General features: G+C 45.1%; 3 protein-coding genes across 8 annotated transcripts in view; all 3 read right to left on the bottom strand.

Annotated features, from left to right (window-relative positions):
- RHOT1 (ras homolog family member T1) overlaps positions 1-3,748 on the bottom strand; it is a 28,080-nt gene extending 24,332 nt beyond the window's left edge. For all 6 annotated transcript variants that reach the window (XR_011327254.1, XM_069799259.1, XM_069799260.1 and 3 more), the window contains exon 1: positions 3,584-3,748. Coding sequence is in view for 5 of the 6 variants with exons in the window: in XM_069799259.1 (XP_069655360.1) it covers positions 3,584-3,620 (37 nt within the window). In the remaining variant the exon portion in view is untranslated. The remainder of the gene's footprint in view (positions 1-3,583) is intronic.
- Positions 3,749-5,282: 1,534 nt separating this feature from the next.
- RNF135 (ring finger protein 135) lies at positions 5,283-13,217 on the bottom strand. The gene is made up of 6 exons (XM_069799265.1): positions 11,417-13,217; positions 10,466-10,552; positions 9,726-9,917; positions 8,306-8,465; positions 6,894-6,995; positions 5,283-6,026 (listed from the first exon to the last, which is right to left on the bottom strand). Exons 1-6 carry the CDS (start codon positions 11,759-11,761, stop codon positions 5,491-5,493), a joined length of 1,422 nt encoding a protein of 473 aa, XP_069655366.1. The 5' UTR covers positions 11,762-13,217; the 3' UTR covers positions 5,283-5,490.
- Positions 13,218-13,361: 144 nt separating this feature from the next.
- ADAP2 (ArfGAP with dual PH domains 2) lies at positions 13,362-21,478 on the bottom strand. Its single transcript, XM_069799266.1, has 10 exons — positions 21,258-21,478; positions 19,869-19,999; positions 19,091-19,182; positions 18,872-18,957; positions 18,414-18,523; positions 17,594-17,740; positions 16,796-16,879; positions 16,350-16,412; positions 14,988-15,065; positions 13,362-14,383 (listed from the first exon to the last, which is right to left on the bottom strand). The coding sequence occupies exons 1-10, from the start codon at positions 21,349-21,351 to the stop codon at positions 14,165-14,167; spliced, it is 1,104 nt and encodes a 367-aa protein (XP_069655367.1). The 5' UTR covers positions 21,352-21,478; the 3' UTR covers positions 13,362-14,164.
- Between the last annotated feature and the right edge of the window lie 1,573 nt (positions 21,479-23,051).

Genomic DNA, 23,051 nt, shown 5'->3' with positions numbered 1-23,051 from the left:
CTCTCTCTAAAAACCTTCATCTGTCAACCTCCTGTTCCTTTGAAAGCCTTGAAAGACTATTACTGCTTTATTTGTTTGTGAGACTTTTCTTAAAAACCAAAATATTCAGATTCAAATATTATCAGGAATTGTATATTTCTGACAGCCCTCAATTCAAGCAAAAACCTATTTCATCCTGGATGTATAGCATCTTCGCTAGCATGCATGTTTTATCAACCAGGACATTGCTCGCAATCAGTCAGAGCCTGTATCACTGTTCCTACTGAAAACAATATATAATGTTACCAACTGACAGAAGTGGTTTTGTTGAGATCACTGCATTTACACTTATCTATTTAATTGTAGGTAATTCTGACTATGGGAGGAAGAAGAGATGAAACTGTACAACTGATTGGTTTTGTGCAGAAAATGGTATTACTGAACTGATGGTCTAGTCAAAGTACATTCAACTTATCCAAGTCTATTTTTGGTATGGTAGCAAAGGGCCTTCTGACATCCAGAAATAAAAGCTTCCCTTCATCACAGTAAAGTTAAAGAGTATTATCCTGGTATCCTAGTTTAGGTTGGAATAAAGTTAATTTTCTTCTTAGTAGCTGGTATAGCGCTGTGTTTTGGATTTAGGATGAGAATAATGTTGATAACACACCGATGTTTTAGTTGTTGCTAAGCAGTGTTTATACTAAGTCAAAGACTTTTCAGCTTCTCATATTCCCCTGCCAGCAGAAGCTGGGAGTGCACAAGGAACTGGGAGGAGAGACAGCCAGGACAGCTGACCCAAACGAGCCAAAGGGGTATTTCATACCATATTACATCGTGCCCAGTATATAAACTGGGGGGAGTTCACCGGGGGCACCACAGTTCAGGGATTGGCTGGGCATCAGTCAGCAGGTGGAAAGCAATTGTACTGTGCATCACTTGTTTTGTATATTCTATTAGTAGTAGTAGTATTTTCCCTTCCTTTTTCTGTCCTATTAAACTGTCTGTATGTCAATGCATGAGTTTTACTTTTTTTCCCCTGATTCTCTCCCCCATCCCACTGCAGGGGGTCAGGTGGGAGCGGGGAGTGAGCAAGCAGTTGTGTGGTGCGTAGTTGCTGGCTGGGGTTAAACCCCAACACCTGGGGAGGAAGACTTTTATTTTTCTTAGGGAGAACAGTTGTAAATTCTTCCCCAGTGGTATTAGCTGGAGAGCAGTAAGATGCGGGTTTCTTAATGGCAATGTGGTTGTGTTTTCATCAAAGACAGTCATACGAGCTAAAACCATAATTTACACTGCCAGGTGTCCTCTTGCATAAATGATGTCTTAAGTTTCATCCTGACAGAATTAAAAGAACTTTAAAAGCTTTCCTATTTCCATAGATAAGTACCTTCCTGATAGGCAAATAAAAATATTAGGTAATTACTGAAAATAGTGCAGCGTATTTTGCATCTAAGTCAGCTTTAATTTGAAACAGTGACAAAACATGTTGGCTTTGCAGATATAGAAACTCATTTCATTAATTTTATATGACTGAAACCAGAAGATTATGGACTACCATTTAGTAAAGATGTTCTGTGTTTATAAGCCTCTGATACACTTCCAAGTGTTCTAGAGTTGGTTTTTTATGAAAATCTGTAAGTTCAAGTGTAGAGTTTTCATTTATTTTGCTTGAATCTAGGTCAAACATTTGCCTTTCCAATTCTGTTTATAGTCTTAAAAATAACAGCCTAAACAATATCAGCTGACTAGGATGAAGAAAACAGCACAGCACTTTGTGATAATCAACTCTTCTTTTTCCTCCTATATAAGTATTTTAGGTCATGCTGCATAAAATAACATGCTGAACATATTCTGAAAATTATTGGTTATTAAAAATTTGTGTTTGCACTGTGGATACCAGCACTAAAACAACCTTAAACCTAAAGTGCAGACCACTGGGGATGAAAGGCTGTGTTTTGGAACAGGCTTACAACAAAAGGTCTTCATATGATATTTCAGAGTCTGAATCTGATGGTCCACTGTTATCATCTAGCAAGTATTAGTCTTGACTAACTTGTGGTTTCAGACTAATATATAAAGACATGTATATAAAACAGTACTAGCAGTATAACTGACAAGTTTTACTGATTTGTAAAACAAATTTCTCTCTTCTGTTTGTTACAATTCCAACTGAAATACAATATAAAGATGCTCACGATCTCTGATGTGTGCCATGTACTATAGGTTGCTATATTTAAGAGACCTGTATCTTTGAAATTTTCAGTTGAACACACTGCAAACCTAACTGCCAAATCAAAGCACCTGTTATACCTGTACTTAAACTACTGTACACAGCCAGTTCAGAACACACCATTACCAAAGAAACTAAGGTAAATCAGGCACACATTCTGAAGAGAAATTCAACTGTGTATTCAAATGCACAAATACATTTCTAAATAAACCGAGTCTTGTAAAACTAGCCAAATGCAACCTTAATGATTTAACTCTTTCTGCACAGTACCATCTCCCTGAAGATTCCTCTCTAAAGAAGTCATACAGGATCTTTCTAGTCTGTATAGACAGAGCCAACCTGCACTATAAAACAACTGCATAAACTGTACTATAAATATATATGAGGTACTCAACTCTCAGGAAAGCTTTGTTAGTAGTACTACATTCTTAGTATAATTAAGTAATTTTACTAATAACACTTGGTAATTACTCTGTATTCTTTTCTTGTAAGGAACTTAAGCGCACTTTTACAAACTAACAAAACAGAACCTCCTTGCTGCTACTTACATCAGTAAGAAGCTGTATCTTTGAAAGCCTAGCCACTTATTTGGGTACCTAAGTGTGAACTTAAGGACATAATTTTAAAAACACATGAAAAAGCACAGACCCATTGTAACTTTCGCATGCACGTAAGTACGTGCAGTTTAGTCAAGGTCATACAGTAAGTTAACGGCAGAAGCAGGGATCTGGACTCCCTGGCCCTGTCCTAGCAACAAATCCGCAACACCCGACTAATAACCGCCTGGAGCACATCTGGCCACTGATCTCCACACTCAGTAAATAAGAAAGATTTAAGTTTGGTTTCCATACACACACACACACACAAAAAAAAAAAAAAAAGTTCAAACGGGACGTGACCAAATACAGGGCAAGAATTTCACCCCGGTTTCACCTCCCGGGACCCAAGAAGCACGCCAACTCCGCAAGCCGACTTGCACGCTGCCAGCTCGGTACCCACCGAAGGGACGGGAGATGCCGGCAGCTCCCGGGCCGAGCGCGCCCACAGCCTCCCGGGCCCACCGGCGCGTCCCTCCCGCTGCTGTAATCAAGCACGGAGCGGTCACGGAGCACCAACCCGACCTCTGCCACCCACGCAGGGCCGGGGCTCCCCTCCTCGCCCGGACGACCTGGGCCGGGCTCACCGCCCCTCGGCGAAGGAGCCCGGGCAGGGATGAGGGACACCCCCCCCGCCCCCGGCCCCGCAGCACCAGGGCGATCTGACAGCCGGCGGCATGGCGACAGCAGCTCTCCCTCACCCCAGCGGCCCCCGCCCTGCCCCACAACCTCGGCCCCCGCCCTGCCCCGGGGCCGGCCCGGCCCTTCCCGCACTCACGTTCTCCCACCAGCAGGATCCTCACGTCCTTCTTCATGGCCCCGCTCCCTGGCCCCGGCGCGGGGCGCCTCACATCGGGCTCGGCGGGAGAAGCGGAACCGCTGCGGCCTGGGATCCCCTCACGCCGCGAACCGCCCCCCCTGCTTTACCCCGCACCGCCTCCTCCCCGCCGCGAAGCGGGCGGCGTACGGCGGCTCGCGAAGGACAGACTTGGGGAGGGGCGGCCCGCGCGCCTGCGTGCGGCTGCGCGGGGCGCTCGAGGCCGCGCGCCGCCCTCAGGCGATTTGCGCGGCCGCCCCTCTCAGAGCCCCGCGCCGGGTTAACGGGTCCCTGCCCCGCTCTGAGGGGGAGCGCTGCTCCGGGCTGCCCCGGGACGGTGACTCGGTTTTCTGCCGTTAAGGAGCCACGACGCAGATTTCACGTACTGTAATGAAACGGTGCTGGCTGCAGTGGTGCGCCCGACAACACATCAGAAGCGAGACAACACACTCGCCTTTCCATTGTGTGGTAATTTATGATCCAAACCGTAACAAAGCGTATGTGGAAAGTTAGAGGTACCCTGGGAGTTCATCATGCTGTCGCTGGTCTTCTCCAGATGGACCAGGAAAGGACACATCAGTCCTGACAAGAGGCAGTGGTGTCAGCTGTGCATTACGCTGTTGGCAACACTGGGAGAGCGCTACCCCCCAGACTTGTAGAAGCTGATACACACACCTCTGGGATCTGACAAATGTGCATGTAGTCCAGAGTGCTTTCAGAGTGTTCAGTGACAGCAAAGGAGAGTAACCTTGAAGATTACCAGCAGTTCTGTCCCTGACTTTAAAAGCCATGGAGCTCCATTTGGCTAAATGAGCTGTTTGAATCCCACATGCTTTATTCACATTAAACTTCTTATTTTGGTCATTCTGGAATGCCACTGTCTTCCTGAAAAAGCTTTTGCTTCTTGGGAACTCTGTTTTCAGTTTGCCTGCATGAAGCAGTGGTCCTCTCAGAAATTCAGCTGTCAGTAGGTTTTGCAGGATCTCAGCTCTGGCCCCGTCACCCCTCACAGGCAACAGGGACCTCCCTACAGCTAGAAAGATGCGACAAACAAGGGCCGAAACATTGCCTGTATGCTGGCAAGGAAACTCGTAGAACCTCTTGTTCCCTCAGGCAAGAAAAGATGGTCCTCTCCATGACACATTGCCTGTTTGCTGGCTCTTTAAAAGAGCAATAAAGTGACCGCATGATTTATTAGCTGGTACAAACACATTTGAAAACATCCTCTTCCAAAACCATCCCTGTGGTCACACCACCACCAGGAGTGACAACCCTTTGACCTAGGCAAGACTAAAACAAGATACGGTGCCAGTGAGATGATGTTCTTCTGGGACACCTCCCTGAAGTGTCAGGTCCTCAAATACAAAGCCTATTTCCTGTAGTTTAGTACCTACTCTAAAGAGAAAGGTTTTCATGCATGAGATCAGTAACATGCTTGCCCTCTGAGCGTTCCTTACTCAATCAGATATTTCTAAAGAAAGCTCACTTGACAGAATGTAATGACATCATCTGTTCTCCTGTAATTTTTTGGATCAATGTAGGAAAATGAGGTCCATGGGAAGGGCTTATCCTCAACCTCAGAGCTTCCTTGGTGCATTCCTTCCTAGGGATATCCTGGGACTATTTAAAGCTGCTTAAGAAATCTACCTCACTCCCACACTGATGGTTACCACCTTTAGTATACACTGGAATTGCTTTAATGAAGAATGGCTAGATCAGAGCACAGCATGAAGAAAAGCAGAGCAGACAAAGATTTCCACGAAAGCCTGGGTAGCTATATACTCCTTGGTAAATTCCTGTGCTAAACACTGAAGCTTGTGTAGAAGTTCTGCAGTCATAGGCAAAATTGTCACTTTTCTGAACAGGCTTTATCTCCTGTTCGTATGATTTATAGTTAAAGATCCATTTCTTTCTAGACTATATAGCCAGAAAGCAGGGTAAAGAGGATTTGAGGTATTGATTTCAAAAGTATGCAAAAGCATTGCTTTGTCAGTGATAGAGTAAAATGACACAGTCTTCTTTTGTAGCTCCAGAAGAACTCCAACCTTCAATGGTTTATCCTCGTGTAACAATGTCTCTTGATCCTTATGCCATGCTGACAGCTGCTTTTTGGAACCTAGCCATTCTACACACCAGGAATGCTCTGTTCTTCCTAATTTGTCCCTTTTACCAATTGTTCCATGAGCAACTCCAACAGCCCATCCATCACTGTCCTTGGTAATTACTTCCCAGTAGTGGCACCCAGTAGAGAAGCTCTGCGAACACATCACTTGGCTGATGCTGAATCTGTTGGGCAATGGTTCATAATCAGTTGGGTAGCTGGAAACCATTACTTTCCTGTTCTGGGCTGTGATTGCTAAGCGCTTATATACTCTTGTGAGATCAAAAGTCACATCATCTGCCCCTAGAAGAGAGAAAGGAAAATATTCTCACCTGCAGGCAATAAGAAGGCAGAACACCTCAGTATTTACTTGCATCCTAAATAACAGTGGATGTGCATCCCTACTCAAGAACAGAAATGAAAACCAGTGATCATACAATAAACCTTAATCGAAGTTCAATCCTGTGAACCAGCAAGAATCCTCAACCAAACACTAACAACTGTATCCTGAGTGTACTGAAACATTTAACAGGCACAATTGTGTAAACATCCATGACAGACTCATGCACCCCAGTGGGAAGGTGAAGGTACTTGGCACCCTACAGCATGGAACTTATTCCTAACCACAATGTTAGTAAAAAATTACCCTTTTGCCAATAATAAATGGGATGCTTACCTTAATAAAACTTACACAGTCATCTGCTCACTGGGACATGTTCTTGCATATTTTATCAGCAAAAACATTTGTTTTGTGTTTTAAGCTACAGCTGTAGTACTGTGTGTTGACTGTAAAAATACTTCTGTAAAAACGATGCAGAATTCAGACAACAAATGGAGTCATTACGGCTTAACACAGTAAAGATTAGTAAGGTGCAGCAACTGCCCATACACCAACTTAGACCCTGCAGCCAGCACAAGCTACAACACAGCTTATATACCTCCATGAAACAGGTTTCTTATCCTTTTTATCTTGCATATGCAGTCAGGTATAGTATTGCATTATGCTGCAGTAACAGATTAATTCATGGTAACTTCATTGTGTTTCTATGCTTCAGGTAAAGAGCCAGATCTCCTGCTGATGTTTGTAAGTACAGTTTTCTTCAGCAAATCCACAGTCTCATAGTCACTTGAATATTGTTATTGAAGAGTCATGCTGGCTTGCATACTTACACTGAGAAAACTGGCTTGAAATCATTGGTTCTGGATTTTTAGCTGCAGACTCTGGAGATAATGAGCAGACACTTGTCTCCTGATGCAAGACTGGAGCTTGCACTAAATAAGAAAAAAATCAAAGTGTTAAGGCACTTCTTCAAAATGTAAATAGGAAGTATTTATGCTTCTAAAGGAAGCTAGTAGTTAAAGCACAAAACAGAGTTGCTTTTTTGATTGTATAAATTATCAAAGGATGTGTAGGCAAACATTTTTATCCAAAAATGTATGCCACTGCCCTAAGTGTGGTCAGAATGGAGCAGTCAGAAAAGTTGGATGGGTAAAGCAGTTGGATCTTTCTATGCAGATAAACCAGTTTCTGTCATAAAAGTGTTCATGGTGTTCTCTGTTTTTTTCCGAGTATCATGTGTTTCTTGTGTTACTTGCACATGCATTTCACAAGCACAAAGTAATTTTTTATGCTAATTGCTGACCAAAAAGCCTGACATTCAGCCCTACAGCTCTAAGGGCTCTTTCTAATTTTCTATGATATTGTAGCACATATTTACAAGACTCATTTGCAGACACTTCCTGATGTGGTTACATAATACACTGCCTTCATCATGAAAGACATCCTTAGAAGTTCTTGCCCCACACCTCTGCCCACTGATTCCTTGGTTTTGCTAGTAAAAATGATTGTGGAGCAAAGCTGTAAACTCAATTGCTGAAATGATCAAGATAAGAAAAACCCTGAGATAAAAATATGATTAAGTATCTGGGGGTTTTGAGAACCAGTGGTTGAAAAAGGCAGGTAGTGTTGGAAAGGGTGGGAAGGGGAGGATTGCCCCTCAGTGGCAGTGAGGCTTTAGGTGGGTCTTAAGTCGCTCTCAAAAACACTCAGTCATCTTTCTACAGCAGACAGACAGTGCTACGAGGAGGAGAACTCCATAGCAAAGGCCATACCAGATCTAAAACTTTGCTTTGATACAGCTTTTGGTGGGAGGGAATTTTCTGTCTGTTCTTAGCAAAGACTTTCCTGTTATATTACTCTATATTTAGAAAAAAAATATTTAAATGGATTATATTTCATTCTCCATTACTGGCCTGCATGTCAGTCAGTTCTTTTCTTTTGGGCTCCCATGAAAAAAGTATAAAGTAATCATATTGTCTCCCAAACTGCATGGAGGTTTATAACAATCACACACATGCACACCTCTTTTCCCTGAAGTTTTTGGTTTCCAAAGTTACAGACCTACCTGTTTGTAAGAATGGTTCTTTCATACAGATCTTTACTGTGGGGTCAAAGTAGTGCTGAATTACAGCAGTCCAATCCCCCCCCCCAAAGTAAGAGACTGAGTTGAAGAGGGTCACATGCAGGACCCTGCTAGATACAGTCCCTCTAAAAAAGAGATTTCAAAAAAAGGAAAACTCACCTGGTGGGAACTTCCAAGAATATTTCTCCAAAATTAAAATTTCCATCTTTCTCTTAAGATCTTCTACAGCACTTTTGACAACATTAAGCTTCTCATCAAGTGTAATTTGATTCCTTGTTGAAGGTAAGCCTTTGTAACTATGTCTCTCAGGTAAGTCACTCTAATAATGACATAAAAGAATGAAGGGCAAGATGTAAACAATAGCAGTTATTTCATCTAGCATATCAGATGATTTTATAAAGCCAGAGCGGAAAAATAGCAGTGATCTCTCTAAAATCTTATTCTTTGCATTGAGAGCTTCCTTTGTAGGATAGTTGTCTGAGAGAACTAATCTGAAATCTTACAGAAAACGTGAAAGGATAGTTTATTCTTAATAAAAAAAATAAAAGAATTTGTTTTCCCCAAGAAAACTAAGAATGGGACTGGTTTTTAATATATATTACAATTTCCTTAAGTATACACATGTATACACAAACTTTCTCTTTTTAAACTTTCTTCTTGTTCTAGAACGCAAACCAAAAGTTTTACAACGTATTAATATGGGATCTAGCATAAAATACTCACAAAAGGGTAAGCATCATTTGCCTAAATTTAGAAATTGTGGAAATCTACATCTGAGCTTGTTCTCTTAGTCTGCCTTTACAGTCTGTGGAAAGAAACAGGCCTTTTGAAGCCTTGATTAATCTCGTTTGCAGGTAGGCGTCTCAAGTAGGCCAGATGACTCACGCTCTAAAAGTACCCGTTTCTCTTCATTGCCTGTAACGGGACTCTGGATCAGATATAAATACATGGTTACACGAGGTGAATTCCTATGTAGGCCCCTGTGCCTTGGCCCTGGAAGTCCACTTTTGCCTCCTGGCATCGTCACACCCAGTGAGCCCCACTCCAAATTCCTGCTAGCTAATTTGCATCATTGGAATTGTTGTTTTCAAAATCACAATGGGCTCTGCAGAACTGAAAGTGCTTTAACTGCCTCTTTTGAGAGCCCTTGACATATTTTCCCCAAGAAAGTTGTTAGAAAGTACTTAATAACTTTGTGAGTTCTTTAACTTGCATATATATGTGTATATACATATTCTGGAAAATAAAAAGATAATAAAGGATCTTATCTTAACCTTAGATTTGACTCAGGACCAGATTGAAGCAATGCAGTCCCCACTTCACTCCAGCTCACCAACGTCCTTGGAACAAATCTAGCTCTGAATTGCATCCCCAGCCTGTGCCTTTTCTAACACTTTTCCCCTTTGAATTTCTCACTCCAAACTTTCCCTGGTAACAGCAATGTCTGTGGATTGGTGTCATTGTCTCTAGTAAGAATAGTGCAGTGGGGACCTGCAAGTGCTCTGTACGTGTTCAGCTATCCAAGACGGTTAGCTTAAGAGTTTCTACTCATATTATGCTACTTCATTTCATCACTTACTGTTTGGGCTTGGATGTCTGTGAGCTTGTCCACTTCAACACAGAGCTGGTGAATAGTCTCTTCAATCTTCTGTTGAGCTGCTTTTTCCTCTTGTTCAATAAATGTCAGTGTGTTTCTCTCCTGTCTTTCAACATATTCCTTCATGCAACAGAAATCTTTAGTAATCTGGCTTTTGATCTGAGATGTATATTCCTGAAAGGCAGAAACCATGGAGCTCTTTGTGTTGCTAGAAAAGATGTGTGGAATTTGAGAATCTATTGCCCTATCTAACGTGCTCTTTGACTGACCCCTGCAGACCAGAAACAGCTACCTTTATTGAAAGGAGTAAAATATATTTGATGTTTGACAATATATCCTGCGTTACCTGCAATGAGATTTTGGGCATGTTAAGGTTCTTGACTATTTTATCTTTGCTTGACAACTAACAAAGATCGATATTCCCTCTTTATGATTTGTATTTTGCATCTAAGAGTACCAGAAACATTCAGGCTACTGCTGGGTTAGACAGAAAAAGGCAACAATGCACAACTCCAGCAGCCTTTGTGCCAGCCAAGACAGGAGTTAGTACAGCTGGTGCCATAGTTCATTCTCATCAATAAAAACAGAGTTGTGACAGCAAAAGAAGGAAACAAAAAGGCAGATTCCTGCTCTGGAGTGGAAGGCTACACTGGAGTCAATCACATCTCCAGGTGGCAGCGGAAACAGAAGATAACTGCAGGTAATGAACGTACAATGTGTACCTTTGTTTTACTGAGATCTTTCCTCAAGAGATGGATGGTCTCTATAGTCATTTCTAGTTGCTTGGAGATGTCCCATATCTCGTCCTCCTTTAAAGTAACACATTGGACCATTTATCTATATAACCCTCAAAGAAAGCATGACTAGGTTAAGCAGCAGGATAATAAAAATCCCTACATCACTGACATTAGTTAAGCACTGGACTGGTTGAGAAGGGGTCTGGAAGACAATTCTGAGTGGGAATAGTCAGAATGAAGTCAACATGCAACAGTCATCAATTACATGTTCAAACATAATTGTGAGCTTCAGCTCTTTGGTCGACCACAGAGACTGAAGAAGACTTTTTGGGTACATATGTGCTAAAATAATGAAGGTCACAGATTTTTCTCATATCCTCCAAGTCTTGGAGTTATTTTAAGCAGAGATCTAGATAATGAACCAGTCCCATTTTGTGCCATTCAGCTGGGTGGAGCTGTAGCACTGTATAATAATGTCACGTGTCCTTTCAGGAGTCTCCAATGCTACGCTGGTGCAATAAATAACACTCCGCACAAAGAACGCTTATTACTATCGTACACCAGCTGAATGTGTACAGCTATTAGTTCTTCTAATTCGGCTATGCAGTCCTCAATGTATCAGACACCACCAGTGAACCCCAAACACTGCTTTAGCTAAACCTATCGGCTCAACGTACACGATATTGTCACGACAACGCTAATATTAGCATGGGAAATGCCAAGTATCCGGGGGGGGAGGGGCGGGGAGCGAAAAGAAAGATAAAGTTCACTCAGTCCTAGCCACGTCCCCACGTTCGTTCGTGACCCTGGGGAAGTATTTAGAATTGTGGCCAGAGCTGTCCCGGGAGAGGGATGCCGCGGGGGGGAGCCCCGGGCTGTCCCGGGGGCGGTGGGGTGCCGCGGGGGGGGGCAGCCCCGCGCTGCCTCCGGCCGTACCTGCTTCCCAGGTCGCCCCGCCGAGCTCCGGTCGTTGCAGGCAACAGCTCCGGAGGGTTTCGGTTCACCCCGTGTTTCCAGCCCTTCTTCCTTCACCGCCTGCAGGATTAAGCTCACCAAAGCGGCCAGCTCCCGGTTGGGCCGCAGGTCCTTCAGCTCGAAGCCTTCCCGGCAGAGCGGGCAGCCGGCGCGCTGCCTGCCCTTGCAGTACTCGACGATGCAGGGCCGGCAGAAGCTGTGGCTGCAGCCCGTGAGCCGCACGGGCTCCGTGAAGTACTGCAGGCAGCAAGCGCAGCTCAGGTCCACGGCTCCCAGGAGCCGCTCCAGGTCCACAGCGGCAGCCATGGCCCGGCCCGGCCCGGGGCGGAGCGGAGCGGCGCGGCCGGCGGAGTTTCGTTTCCCCCGGGCGCCTCCTCCCGAGAGGCTCCTGCCGTGTGCCGGAAAGCCGGGAGAGCGCCGGGACGGGCGAAGACGGGGAGCAGGACGGCTCTCCTCCGATGTACTGGCTCCGTGAGACCGCTGCGCGGTACCGGGATGGGGCCGGCTACCCGGCTGCGCCCCACCGCCGAGCCTGCGACCCGGCGCTCCCCGGGGGCGGCTCAGCCGGGGAGCCCCCCACGCCAGCCAGAACGCCCAGTGCCGGCCCAGCTCTTCCTCTGCTGGCGACTTGGATCCGAGGATTTGGGTTGGCTGCAGAAATTAACTGTGACACGGAACTCTCCATGACCTGGCCTTGATTTCTGGTAACTCTCTGAAAAAGTTGCTGTTATCTGCGTGATTTCATTTTCACAGGGAACTTCCCGGTTTTGTAACAAGTCATACCAGAATTGCTGACAGGGCTGGTACGCTGACCCATCCGGGAGAGCAAGCAACACAGCACAGGGCAGCTTGCAGAGCCCCATCCGTGTGAAATCTAGGCAACTGGATGAACTGAACTCCTCTGAGGTCATCCTGGGTTACTCATTTCATCTCAAAATAACAATTAAAATATGTCAAACCGAATGAAGACTGACACTGTTCCTCGTACAAGTCAGAAGGTGCTTTGCTATTGATTTCAAGGGCTGCAGGATTAGGTTGTTAAAAAGATTTGCTAAACCAGCATGTGAGCTAGAATGAATCGGGTTGTGTGGGGAGAGAGAGTGGGAACACAGGGAAGTTCATGGGAGCATATCAACAAGCAAAATTGCTGCAGAATGCTCGGAGTTGGACAGTGATGAGGTGGCCGAGACAAGCAGAATGATGATCCAACTCAAACAATTCTTCTGCACTATTGGGGGGGGGGAGGGAGGGTGTTAATCTCACTAATCCCTGCAAGTATTGGTACTTCCTCATTTCTGCAGAAGAGGAGAGCTATTCTGGGTATCTCAGACTGGCTAGCAATTGTCAGCAAAAGGTGGAAGCCTCACCAGAAACTTGGTCTGCAAGACTTCCTCTTGATTTGCAAACTAAGGCTGTCTGAAAAGAAGAATAAAATATCTGAATGACTGGCTGCTTGGTCGAACCAAATCTCAGACTTCGTTTTGAGGCAAGAAAATACTCAGTGCGCTGTATCAGCCAATGCAAATCTTCATCAATTTCTGCACAGAATGGATGTAAGTGGTACCGGACCAAGAGGCACTCACCCTCCACTTTCAGCGCTGGTCCTCTTTCATTGCATGTCTTCAAGCAAGTCACTGAAGAGAACACTTTTAAAACTAGTTTCTGCTTTTCAATGCTCAGACTAACCAAGCTCATTAAGCTTTAGCTGTTTTTCAGGAGGTGAGACAGATCAGCGTATATTTACCCTGTCCTCATGATGTGTTTGCTGGGGCACTATGTGGAGTTGCTTAGGGAAAATTTGGTCTTCACATGGTGGATTTGCCACTCAAAAAAGTCCAGCAGCAGAGATTGTTGAAAGCTAGGAGCTAGGAGTATTCATCATTAGAGCAATTCCATTACAATATCCTCCACAATTCAAACTTGACTTTTATTTTTTACTGTGCCAGAAATGTAACACTGTGAAAGACATTAACCCCGCTCTGTTGAAGACAACCATGTCCCTGTCTGGACGGGAGCTGCCACCAGGTGGAATGTAGCTGCCTGACTCTGCTCCTGACTGAGAAGGACATCCAGTGATTCCAGCATGAATCCGTATCTTAGATCTATCCAACAGGACACCGTGCATCTTCCCGATAGGAGATGGTATCTTCGCCTCTCGGTCACTGTCCCTATGTACTCATGTAACAGATGACCCAATTCACAGGAAGGATACATGCCGCTGGCTGGATTGCCAGGTACATCGCTCAGGATGTACAGGAGTCCTTCTGACATCAGACCAAGGCAAGAAAAGGAGGAGCTGATATAACAGCACCTGCAGGAGTCCTCAAGGAAATGCATGCCAGCCTTTCTGAGGTCAGACTTTCCTCCATGGACTTTTGTGGGTTTTTTTTCTGTAAGACGACACTGGATGATTCATCCCCATGTCAGACTAGGAAGGCCTCTTCTGCTCAAAAGCAGAGGAGGGCAGGAAGAGAGAAGACACTTCAGGCAAGGTTCTGGAGGGGCACAGGTAATTTCCAATTATCTGCACTCCCTCTTACTCATTTCTCTGTTGCCAGCCTTCCTGTGCTTGTGGCTGTTGAAGGAAGAAGCCCTTTGTATTAGAGTCACTGCAGGGCCTTGAGCACCATCCTTGTCAACAGAAAGAGGCCACAGAGCAATGCTGAACAGAGCCCAAGAAGTGCAGTTCACCAGAACTCAGTGCTAGTCTTAACCAGTCAAAGGCTGGGCAATGACTCCATTTAAGGCATCTATCCACTCCCTCTGCTCCTTATCGTTCTCACATATAAAAACAAACTCTCTCATTGGTGTGATCACAGTGATCGCTGGTTTCCTCTTCTTCACCCGGACTCCCTGCGGCAAGCCAGCTTGTACTTCATATCCCTCATCTGTCCTTCCAATAAAAACCTGGCCCTGTGCAAATGCATCCTAGAAAGGAAGCAGAAGACACCCGTTAGCCAGTAGACTGTGCAGCTCCTGCAGACACTGTTCTATCCTTTGACATGGAACAGGAACTGGGGATGCATGAAGGGGACACTGGGTGACAGGCAGCAGGAAACACACCAGAGGTTTTTTTACACTCACAGGCATTCTCAGAAGAAGGAGGTGGGGACCCACCGTTACAGAGCTGGTTGGTGGGTGTTCAGAAGGAGCAAGGAAGGATATCCTTGTGGCTACAGCAGTGCTAGGAAGTAGGACATGGGGGCTGTCAAGCCTCTGTTATCAGTATATTGCTCATCTTGCCTAAGGTTACAGGCACAATGGCGACAGGGCTGGGAGAGAGTGGGCATAAATGCTACAGGCAGTAGCAGCTACTTTTAAAAGACTTAGATCTTCCTCACAGCCACTGTAAAGGCCAGAGTTCCCAAAAAGCTCAGCTTCAAAGAAATCCATTGACAAGGGAGATGACTTCTTAAGACTGACCCTGCTTCAGTCTTGGGCAGCCACTAGAAGAGCTGGATGAGAACAGACCCTTCCTCCCCACCCAACCTCATGAAGGGGCTTGTGGAATAGCAAAGAACACTCCTCTTACCAGTGGATTTTTAAAGTACATCAGCTTCCTTTCTTGAGAATCCAGGCAGAACCAGCGCACCTTAAAGGCCTCCTTCTGCTGCAAGGAGATGGTAGAAGTTTTTTTAAAGACCAAGTCTCAAAGGGGAGCTCGGGCTATTCAAGGCAGAACCCTGGACTGCTTAAATGACTCAGAGCTTGAGTTCAGTTTCATTCATCCCTGTAACTGGTAACGGGTGAGTTACCACTGTGTGCAGCCCTCAGCTCCCTTCTCCCTGGGTTCACACTAGAAATTTGCATTCAATGGCAATCTTTTGGGTAAGGCAGGGAAGTTTGGTTCTACCAGCGATCAAATTATCAGGATTAAGAAAGTTGCAGCAAATGGATTCATTGAAAGCACTGCAGAGAATGATCCCTAGGCCAGTGGTGATAATGAGGAAAGCGTGCAGTCAATTTCAACATCTTGGTTTGGGGGGGTGGGGGGTTGTCCCTAGTATTGCGGGATGCATAATGGTAGCTTTTTTTAAAAGTGCTAATTCCATCAACTACACTCATCTGACCATTCCCTGAGCTATTCATTGCTCCATGCTGAACTGAAGCATCCTCTTCTAGGGCTCACTTCAGCTTGAGCAGAATTTAGGCTTCAGGAGAAAACCACACAATCTTTCATGCTTGTAGCTGTGAGTATTCTCTGTGCAAGTACCTGCAGGAAGATGTATTGGGACACTAGCACTGAGCTGGACCAAAACTCCAGCATATTCAATATCAGCATCACCCCACTGAACTTTTTAATGGGACTTTGGCTCATGGTTCACTCAGAGGAGAGCAAGGCAAGAAGTGGCAATGCTCAAACAAGACCTCAGATCTTTATCTCCTTCTTCAGCCGTGCCTGAAATCTCCCTCTCCTGTTTCAAGGAGTAGTGGCCCAAATACTTCCCCGCTAAAAACCAAACCAAACCATAGGCTTCACTGTGGAGAATTTGCTCCATCATACTTTACTGCTATAAGCAGATGTGACTTATGTGCTACTGACTTTAAGAGAAACAGGGAAGTAGGGGAGTCAGCATGTGATGTTCTGTTCTAGCAGGAGCTGTAGTTAGCAGATACAGAAATCCATTTAGTGTTGCATAACAGAACTTTGCATGTCTACTGCCAGCTAATCCATCTTGCTTACTCTTTAAGGAGGATTCTTCTTCCCAGTCTTATTTTCCACACAAAATAAAACTTGATCCCAAAGAATATGACAGGCTTGAATAGAATGTTTTTTATCAACCCAGGAAGCAGATAGTCACTCAACAAATTGTTTACTAGTAAACATCATAGAATTATCAAATATTCTCCATCTGGAATAATCCTGTTTGTGTACTGCCAGGTATGCACTTACTTTTGGTCCTGTTTTCTCCATATATCCTTCTTTGACATAATTTCTTGTGATCCTGGGTATGACCTAGGAGAACACAAAACAAACAAACAAATAAAAGTCTGTCTCATTCAAGCTTGCTTTTCTGTTCTGTTTCTGTCAAAGCTAATCAGCATCAATTTTGGCTTTTGGGGTTTGGGTTTCTTTGCTGCTCAGTAAAGGGAAGTCCGAAATAGGAAGGAACATAAGATTTTTCAAAGATTACACCTTTTAAGGACCACATGGAGACTTTCAGGCCTTAAATGCTGACTACATTTTTGCATGTTATCCAGTATGGCCTTTCCTTCTACCTCTTCTGTCCATTCCCAAGACCCATACGCTGCTGTTTGAGCACCTCACTCTGGCAGAAGAAGTGAGACCTATGCTATGTTTGCATAGGCTGCTTCAAGCCCACCCTATTCAGTTCTCACCTCAGGCTCAGGGACAGTTGGGAAGGTTGTTCTGAGATAATAGTAACGTGCTGCCCGAATGGCATTGAACCACTCAACGATCTCCTAAGGAAAAAAGCAAATAAAAACATAAAAATAAGAACAACAAGAAGGAGTAAGAGTGCTGCCTCTTCAAAATGCCTTTCTCCTTCCTTGAGACCTCTTTGCAAAGATGTACTTTTTCCCCAAGGGGCAGAGACAGTCAGTGACTTGTCCCAGACACGTGGAAAACACTGAACCTTCAAAATAATTTTAAACTGCCCCTCCAGGGAGGTCCCAGACATTCTCAGCATGGACAGTCACCTGTCTTTTTCAGTTGGTTCCGTTATGGATTGTTTAAAAACCTTTGTACCTGGAAACACATGAGAACTATGGCAAAGGAAGAAACAGAAATCTAACAAAACCCATAGACATACTTCTTGAAATTATCATTGTTTGCTTGTAAATAATGCAGAACAATATTTTCTACGCATGTTAAGAAGGCTTCAAAGAATATAACCACAGAATTGTATAAAAGCATTAGACGGTTACCTTACAGAGATTTATATATGTGCCCCACTGAAGCCTTAAGACTGTTCAGGGTATGAAGTTGAACATATGCCCCAACAGAACAGGAGCAAGATGTTATAGTTATTAGTGTGAAAATCTGTGACTTTCTATATTCTGCAAGTCATAGTAACTTCAAATAAAACTAGATCCTGCAGAAACAGGGTATCTCTTCCAAAATATAGATCCAACATCTGAGAATCTCGCTCATTCCAAAATCTCCATGGTATTCACCTTTCCGCTGTCGTGATAGACAAAAAGGTTCCTTGTTTGACCATCTGTGTTGTATGTGATCTGCAGCCCATGAGCATGTTGGATTTTCTCTGTCTGGAACATTGCATTCAGATTCTCAATGCTGATAATGGCTTTTGGACCTCTGGACTGTGAAATGAAAAACATCACTGTATTAAAGTCCTCTCAGGGAGGGTAATGGAGGACAGATTAGCTGTATGAGAACTAGACCCCTACTGAAGAGAAAGCAGGCATCCCAAAATATCTCAGTGGATATACCTGAAATATAAAGCCTTAATTACATACTACATAAAATGACTTACAAAGAGTGACTCCCTTTCCTTGACAAATGCTAGGTTGCAATTTGAGAGGGATGTGTCTGAATTGCAAGAGATGGGTTCTATCTCCAGCCTCATAGTTGGAGAACAATTAGCTACACTCTCCCACAGAAGGGAGACATGTTGAGGATGATGCTGCAGCAGTTAATGAGAGAATATTTTGGTAACAGAAGAGGTAACAGCTGCTAGCAGATCTCTTCTTCATCTTGCTATTCAACTGCCAGTATCCATTTCCTTTGTTCACTAAGCAAAAGGAGGGTGCAGGGTTAAGATAAGGGATGAGGAAAACGGCTAAATCCAAAAGGGCAATTGCCTAAGATACCACATATGTTAATGGGGAAACATCTGGGCTGCTCCAAACACAGGCTGGCCTGGCTGCAAAACTAGACACAAAGCTATTTATGCTGTGTTTTGCTGGTGAAGAGCAAGGTCTGAGGATGAAGGTTGACCAGCTACGTACAGCCAGCTCTGGCTGAGGAACTCACTTCTTTGGTGTAGTACTTCATCACCCCTTCCCTTGCTGATAGGAGAAATCGCCTCTTCTGGAACTGTCTGCTTTCCCGCCCACGCTTCCAGAGGAATCCTTCACGGCTACCTGCAGATCAGACCAAGATAAGTGTCAGAGAAGGGCAGCACAATAGCAGGACTATTTATCTACATCGTGATGTGGCACAGAGTTTCAAGTCTTTTCTCTGTCTGAGAATTTTCACGTCATGTGAAAAAATCAGTGGAGAACTAGAGAACTGTAAGATCTGAATACACCCTTGCACGTGTCTAGGTGCCTTTTCTCAGGAGCTTCTTCTCCAAAGTTAGACTCAAAGCAAGGACTGCACATCCAACAGTTCAAATATGACAAGCCTTAGAGATCTTCAAAGTTGCAAACATAACACTGTGCTGTTGGCCTTAAGGCTAACACCTTTTCCCTGACAATCCTAACTTTTACCTGCAGAACAAGGATCTTGGCAGACTCGGGTGGCAACAAATTCCTCACGCTCATATTTAGCTCTAATCCACTGCTCTCTTAAAACCCTGAAAGAGGAAAACATGGATAAAGCTGATCTGCCTCTACTCTATTTTCACCAACCAACCAAAGAGACCTGTAGAGGGAAGCAGTAGTTCGACAGCTGTAAAGGCCTGCAGCAGTGAATACACGATAACTTACAAGCAATCACAGGACTGAGGGATGTAATAGTAGGGAGGGACTTTCGCCTCATATTTAGCTTTGGCACAGAGATTCCCGTGCTTCTTCATAAACTGAAACACAAAGGAAGTTACAGTTAGGTGTGCAACTACAAAGTCAATACTGTGTCATGAATATAACATGAAACTTGCATCAAAGGGAGCACTGCACTTCTTGCTCAGTCTCACCATAACTCTTAGTGCATCTCTACGTATGTTTGTAAATCCCCTTTGGCACTATAATTTGCACTTTTTAGGTGGCGGAGCCTTTTTCAGTATTTACAGTTCTGAACCAGAAGGGAAGGAATACAAGATGGTGGTTGTTGATTAAAAGAACAAAAGAAAATGAGGAGGAAAGGTATTTACAATCTCCCTATACCTTCATCTCCTCCTAGACATTAACTATGATTATATTATTAACACAATTCAATTGAAAGATGAGAGGCTGAACCAATATTTAAGAAGGGTATGTTGATTACCGAACAGAATATATTATCTGAAAAAATCTTGGGCTTCTGAACCACAACAAAGAGTTAGTGTGCTATAAAAAAAAAATATACTGTGGGCTGTTAGAAACATGATTACCTATCAGTGTAATTTGATTGAGTAGATCATAAAAAAACCCCTAAAGTTACCCATGGAGTTAACGTAGCCCTGTGTAGCTTTGTTCCTCTGTCCATGGTGGACAACACAAGAATCATAAGGTAGACTATAATGAAATGTGGAGAAAAGCAAGTGAATTACTGCTTTTTCCTCTGTACCTCTATAAGATCATTCTCCCAAAAGTCAAGCCGAAGGGATTTGACCCTGCTGATTTGAGGAAGGTTGCGATGGATTCCAGAGCAATTCAAACAAATGAATATTCCAAGTTTGTAAGAAGCCCACTCTGGATCTAGATACAAACACAAAGAATGAACTAATACATGGGAAAAGGCACAGCCACTAGCAAGGGCAAAAACCCACATTTGACGCACAGCCCAGGCTTCACACATAATACATTAGATCCCCACCCTGTTGTTTATGGCTGTCACTTCACTGTGTTCAGAGGAACAACAGCACCTACTTTCCACAACGAAGTATGTGGCTCCTGCATTTGTAGGCTCTTTCACTGACTATTTGTTTAAAAATTAATGTGACTGTGCAGGCAGCTAAGTGGTGATGTAAAAGCTCAGCTAATTATTATTTCTGCATGAAAAGCTGCTGTTGCTGAATTAACAATAGAAGGGTGTTGTGGACAGCGAGCACTACTGAGAGTACAATGGAGTACAACCACCCAGAGTAACGACTCCTGTCCACTGCCCATGAAAGCTCCTACTTTTGCCTGCTGCTGCATTCCCTGAAGCGGCCTTGATGAGTCTATGCTTAGAGAGCGCTCTAAGCAAGACCATTCTGAGCGCTCTGGCAAGACCATTTCCTTAGATCGCCACTTTCACCATGTCGCCCTCCGCTTCTCCCTTATCACATCAAACAGAAGCTACTTGTCATCTTCTTCCAGCTGCTGTAGGCTATCGACTGACTGCTCGCCTTGGTGAGGGTGACCCCCACCTCGAACGAGCGCAGGGCGCCAGCCCGGTGCCGGCTTGCCAGCGGGCTCCTAAGTGCCTTTCTCTGCGCCTACCCCAGTCCAGACTTTCCTCCCAGAGCTAGAAAACCACCCCAATCGCTCTCCTCCTCCAGCTTCGTGCACTGTCAAAAATAACTCTGGGGAAGCTGCTAGTGTGCTGCAGCCACTTCCTGTCCCACGCTATCCTCTCCTCAACCCGTGGGGCTTCCACTACCACCCCTGGCCCTGCCCGGCTGAGGAGAGCCCTGTCCTGACTGCCTGGAGCCCCGCGGGGACCACCTGGACGTCCGCCGCCCAGAGCGGGACCGCGGGGCGCTGCCCGCCCTGGGAAAACACCTGCTCCCGCCTCCTGCCGCTGTGGTAGGTGAAGTGGAAGGTGACGCCGGGCCCCGCTTCCAGGAACGGGCTGAACAGAGACCGGCACGCCGGGAGGCTGACCGGGGATGGACGGACGCCCGGCCGGCGGCACAGCCCGCGGGGCCCGGCCGGCCCCTCACTCGCCCCTATTTTCCTGTCAGAAAGGCGCCGGGCGGGCCCGGGGGGGTGGGGGCGCGAAGGGAGCCGCTGCCGGGCGGACCCCCCTTACCTGGCTCCCCGCAGTCGGCGCAGCGGCCGTTCCCGGTGCCGGCAGCCCTCTGCAGCTCCAGCAGCAGCGTCTTGTTGCGGTCGCGGTCCATCATCGCCGCTCGGTGCCCGGCGCGGCGCGGAGCTCAGCGGGAGGAAAATGAGGAACTGGAGAGCAGCCCCAGCGCCGCGGGGAGCCCCGTTCTCTTCCCGCGCCCCCGGGCGCGCGCTGCCGGGCCGCCCCTCGGGCCGCCCCTCAGGCCGCCTCCTGGCGGCGGCTCTCCCCCCCCGCAGGGTCCGCGGCGGCGCCGGGCGGGGCCAGCCCGGTGAGAGCCCGCCCGTTCTTCTCCGCGGTAGTGCGAGTGAGGCGAGGCGGCAGCGGCCGGTACGAGGAGATTTCTTTGCCCAGCGCTGAGTCAAGGCGAGGGTAGGGGTTAGGAGTTTCTGCTCTGGAAAGTCAGTGCTAAAGGTCCTGGTTGCAGGAGGAGGGCTCATCCACGCACCTAACCGGTTTGCCTCAACTCCACCTCGGGTTCGTCTCTAAGATAACAATAAGAAGAAAGCCTGCTACATACCGGAACGGTCTCCGTTCACCAGACGTCGATCAAAGCATTGGTATCGCAGAGAGCAGGCGAGTTAACGCGCTCCTCAGCAGAGCTCTGCCACCCTGCAAGCGCTCAAGGCGGTATCGGAGAAGGAGCTGTGCGACACCAAAGTGGCACAAGAAGAAAGCCTGTCAGCGTAATTCAATAGAGGGAAACGGAGCACTTCAGCATTTGCAAGTCCTAATGCAAACGTCCCTCTTTCCGGAGAAAGCCAATGCCAAAAGGTCCGTGACTTGATACTCAGTTTATCTAAGAAAAAGACGAAAGAGAAAAATTTAAGACGAGGTAAAGATTTTCAAGAAGGTTAATGAAATCAGATAGATTAAGAGTATTCAAGTATTTTTCATTTTACGAGTTTCAGGTTAAACTTAATTTGCATAGTTAACTTGCATTACTACAGTGGACTATTACAGGAGATTCTTCTTCAGTAAAGTTCATGTATAATCTTGTAAAAACACTGTAGATACTTTACAGATGATGGAATACTATACTAGAGATGTATTATCAGTTGAAAGCACTGACACATTTTTTCCATCTTTTTAGGCGCTAAATAGCGTTGTACCTTTTATTTTTTTTTTAAATATTGTGAAGTCATGAAATAAACAGCAGAATATCTGAAAAGTTGAGTTGTTCAACTACCTACATAAAATCTCTTTTCAGCACTTACCCTGTTGTCATTACAAATCCTGTAAAATAAAAAAAGAGAATCTGTACATTTGCAAAATTGATATTCAAGACAACATATAAAAGTGCCACCCAAAAAAACTGGGATTGGTCAGTAGCCCCATGATTTTTTCTTCATGTCATACTCAGATGGTTGAGCTTCAGTGCCTTTCTGCAACTTGCAAGGGACACGTCCTTCCCAGCCCTCATGTCAAGATACATCTTGCCCTGTTTCAAGGCTTTTACAAAGCCTGAGATAGTCTTGCTTGTAAAGGGATCCTTCCATCCTCCTGCTTCTACTCTGCATTAGTATTAATACAGTATATGCTTGCAAGAACATGCCTAAAGCTTAACTGCTTTTTTCTGTATTACTCATGGGATTGTAGAATAATGTCACTTTCATTTACATTCTAGAAAGCAATATTGGAATGACAGTAAAAAGAAAGAAAAGCTTGAAACTTGGCTAAGATTTCAACAAGAACATGTTTCTTGTTTTTTTTGTTTTTAAATTAGTGTACACCTAGTAATAACTACTGCTTAAATAGGAT

The sequence above is a fragment of the Haliaeetus albicilla genome, chromosome 12 (assembly GCF_947461875.1).
Source record: "Haliaeetus albicilla chromosome 12, bHalAlb1.1, whole genome shotgun sequence".
NCBI classification, from domain to species: domain Eukaryota; kingdom Metazoa; phylum Chordata; class Aves; order Accipitriformes; family Accipitridae; genus Haliaeetus; species Haliaeetus albicilla.
The sequence above is the reverse complement of the archived record's forward strand: the minus strand, read 5'-3'. Positions and strand labels throughout refer to the sequence as shown.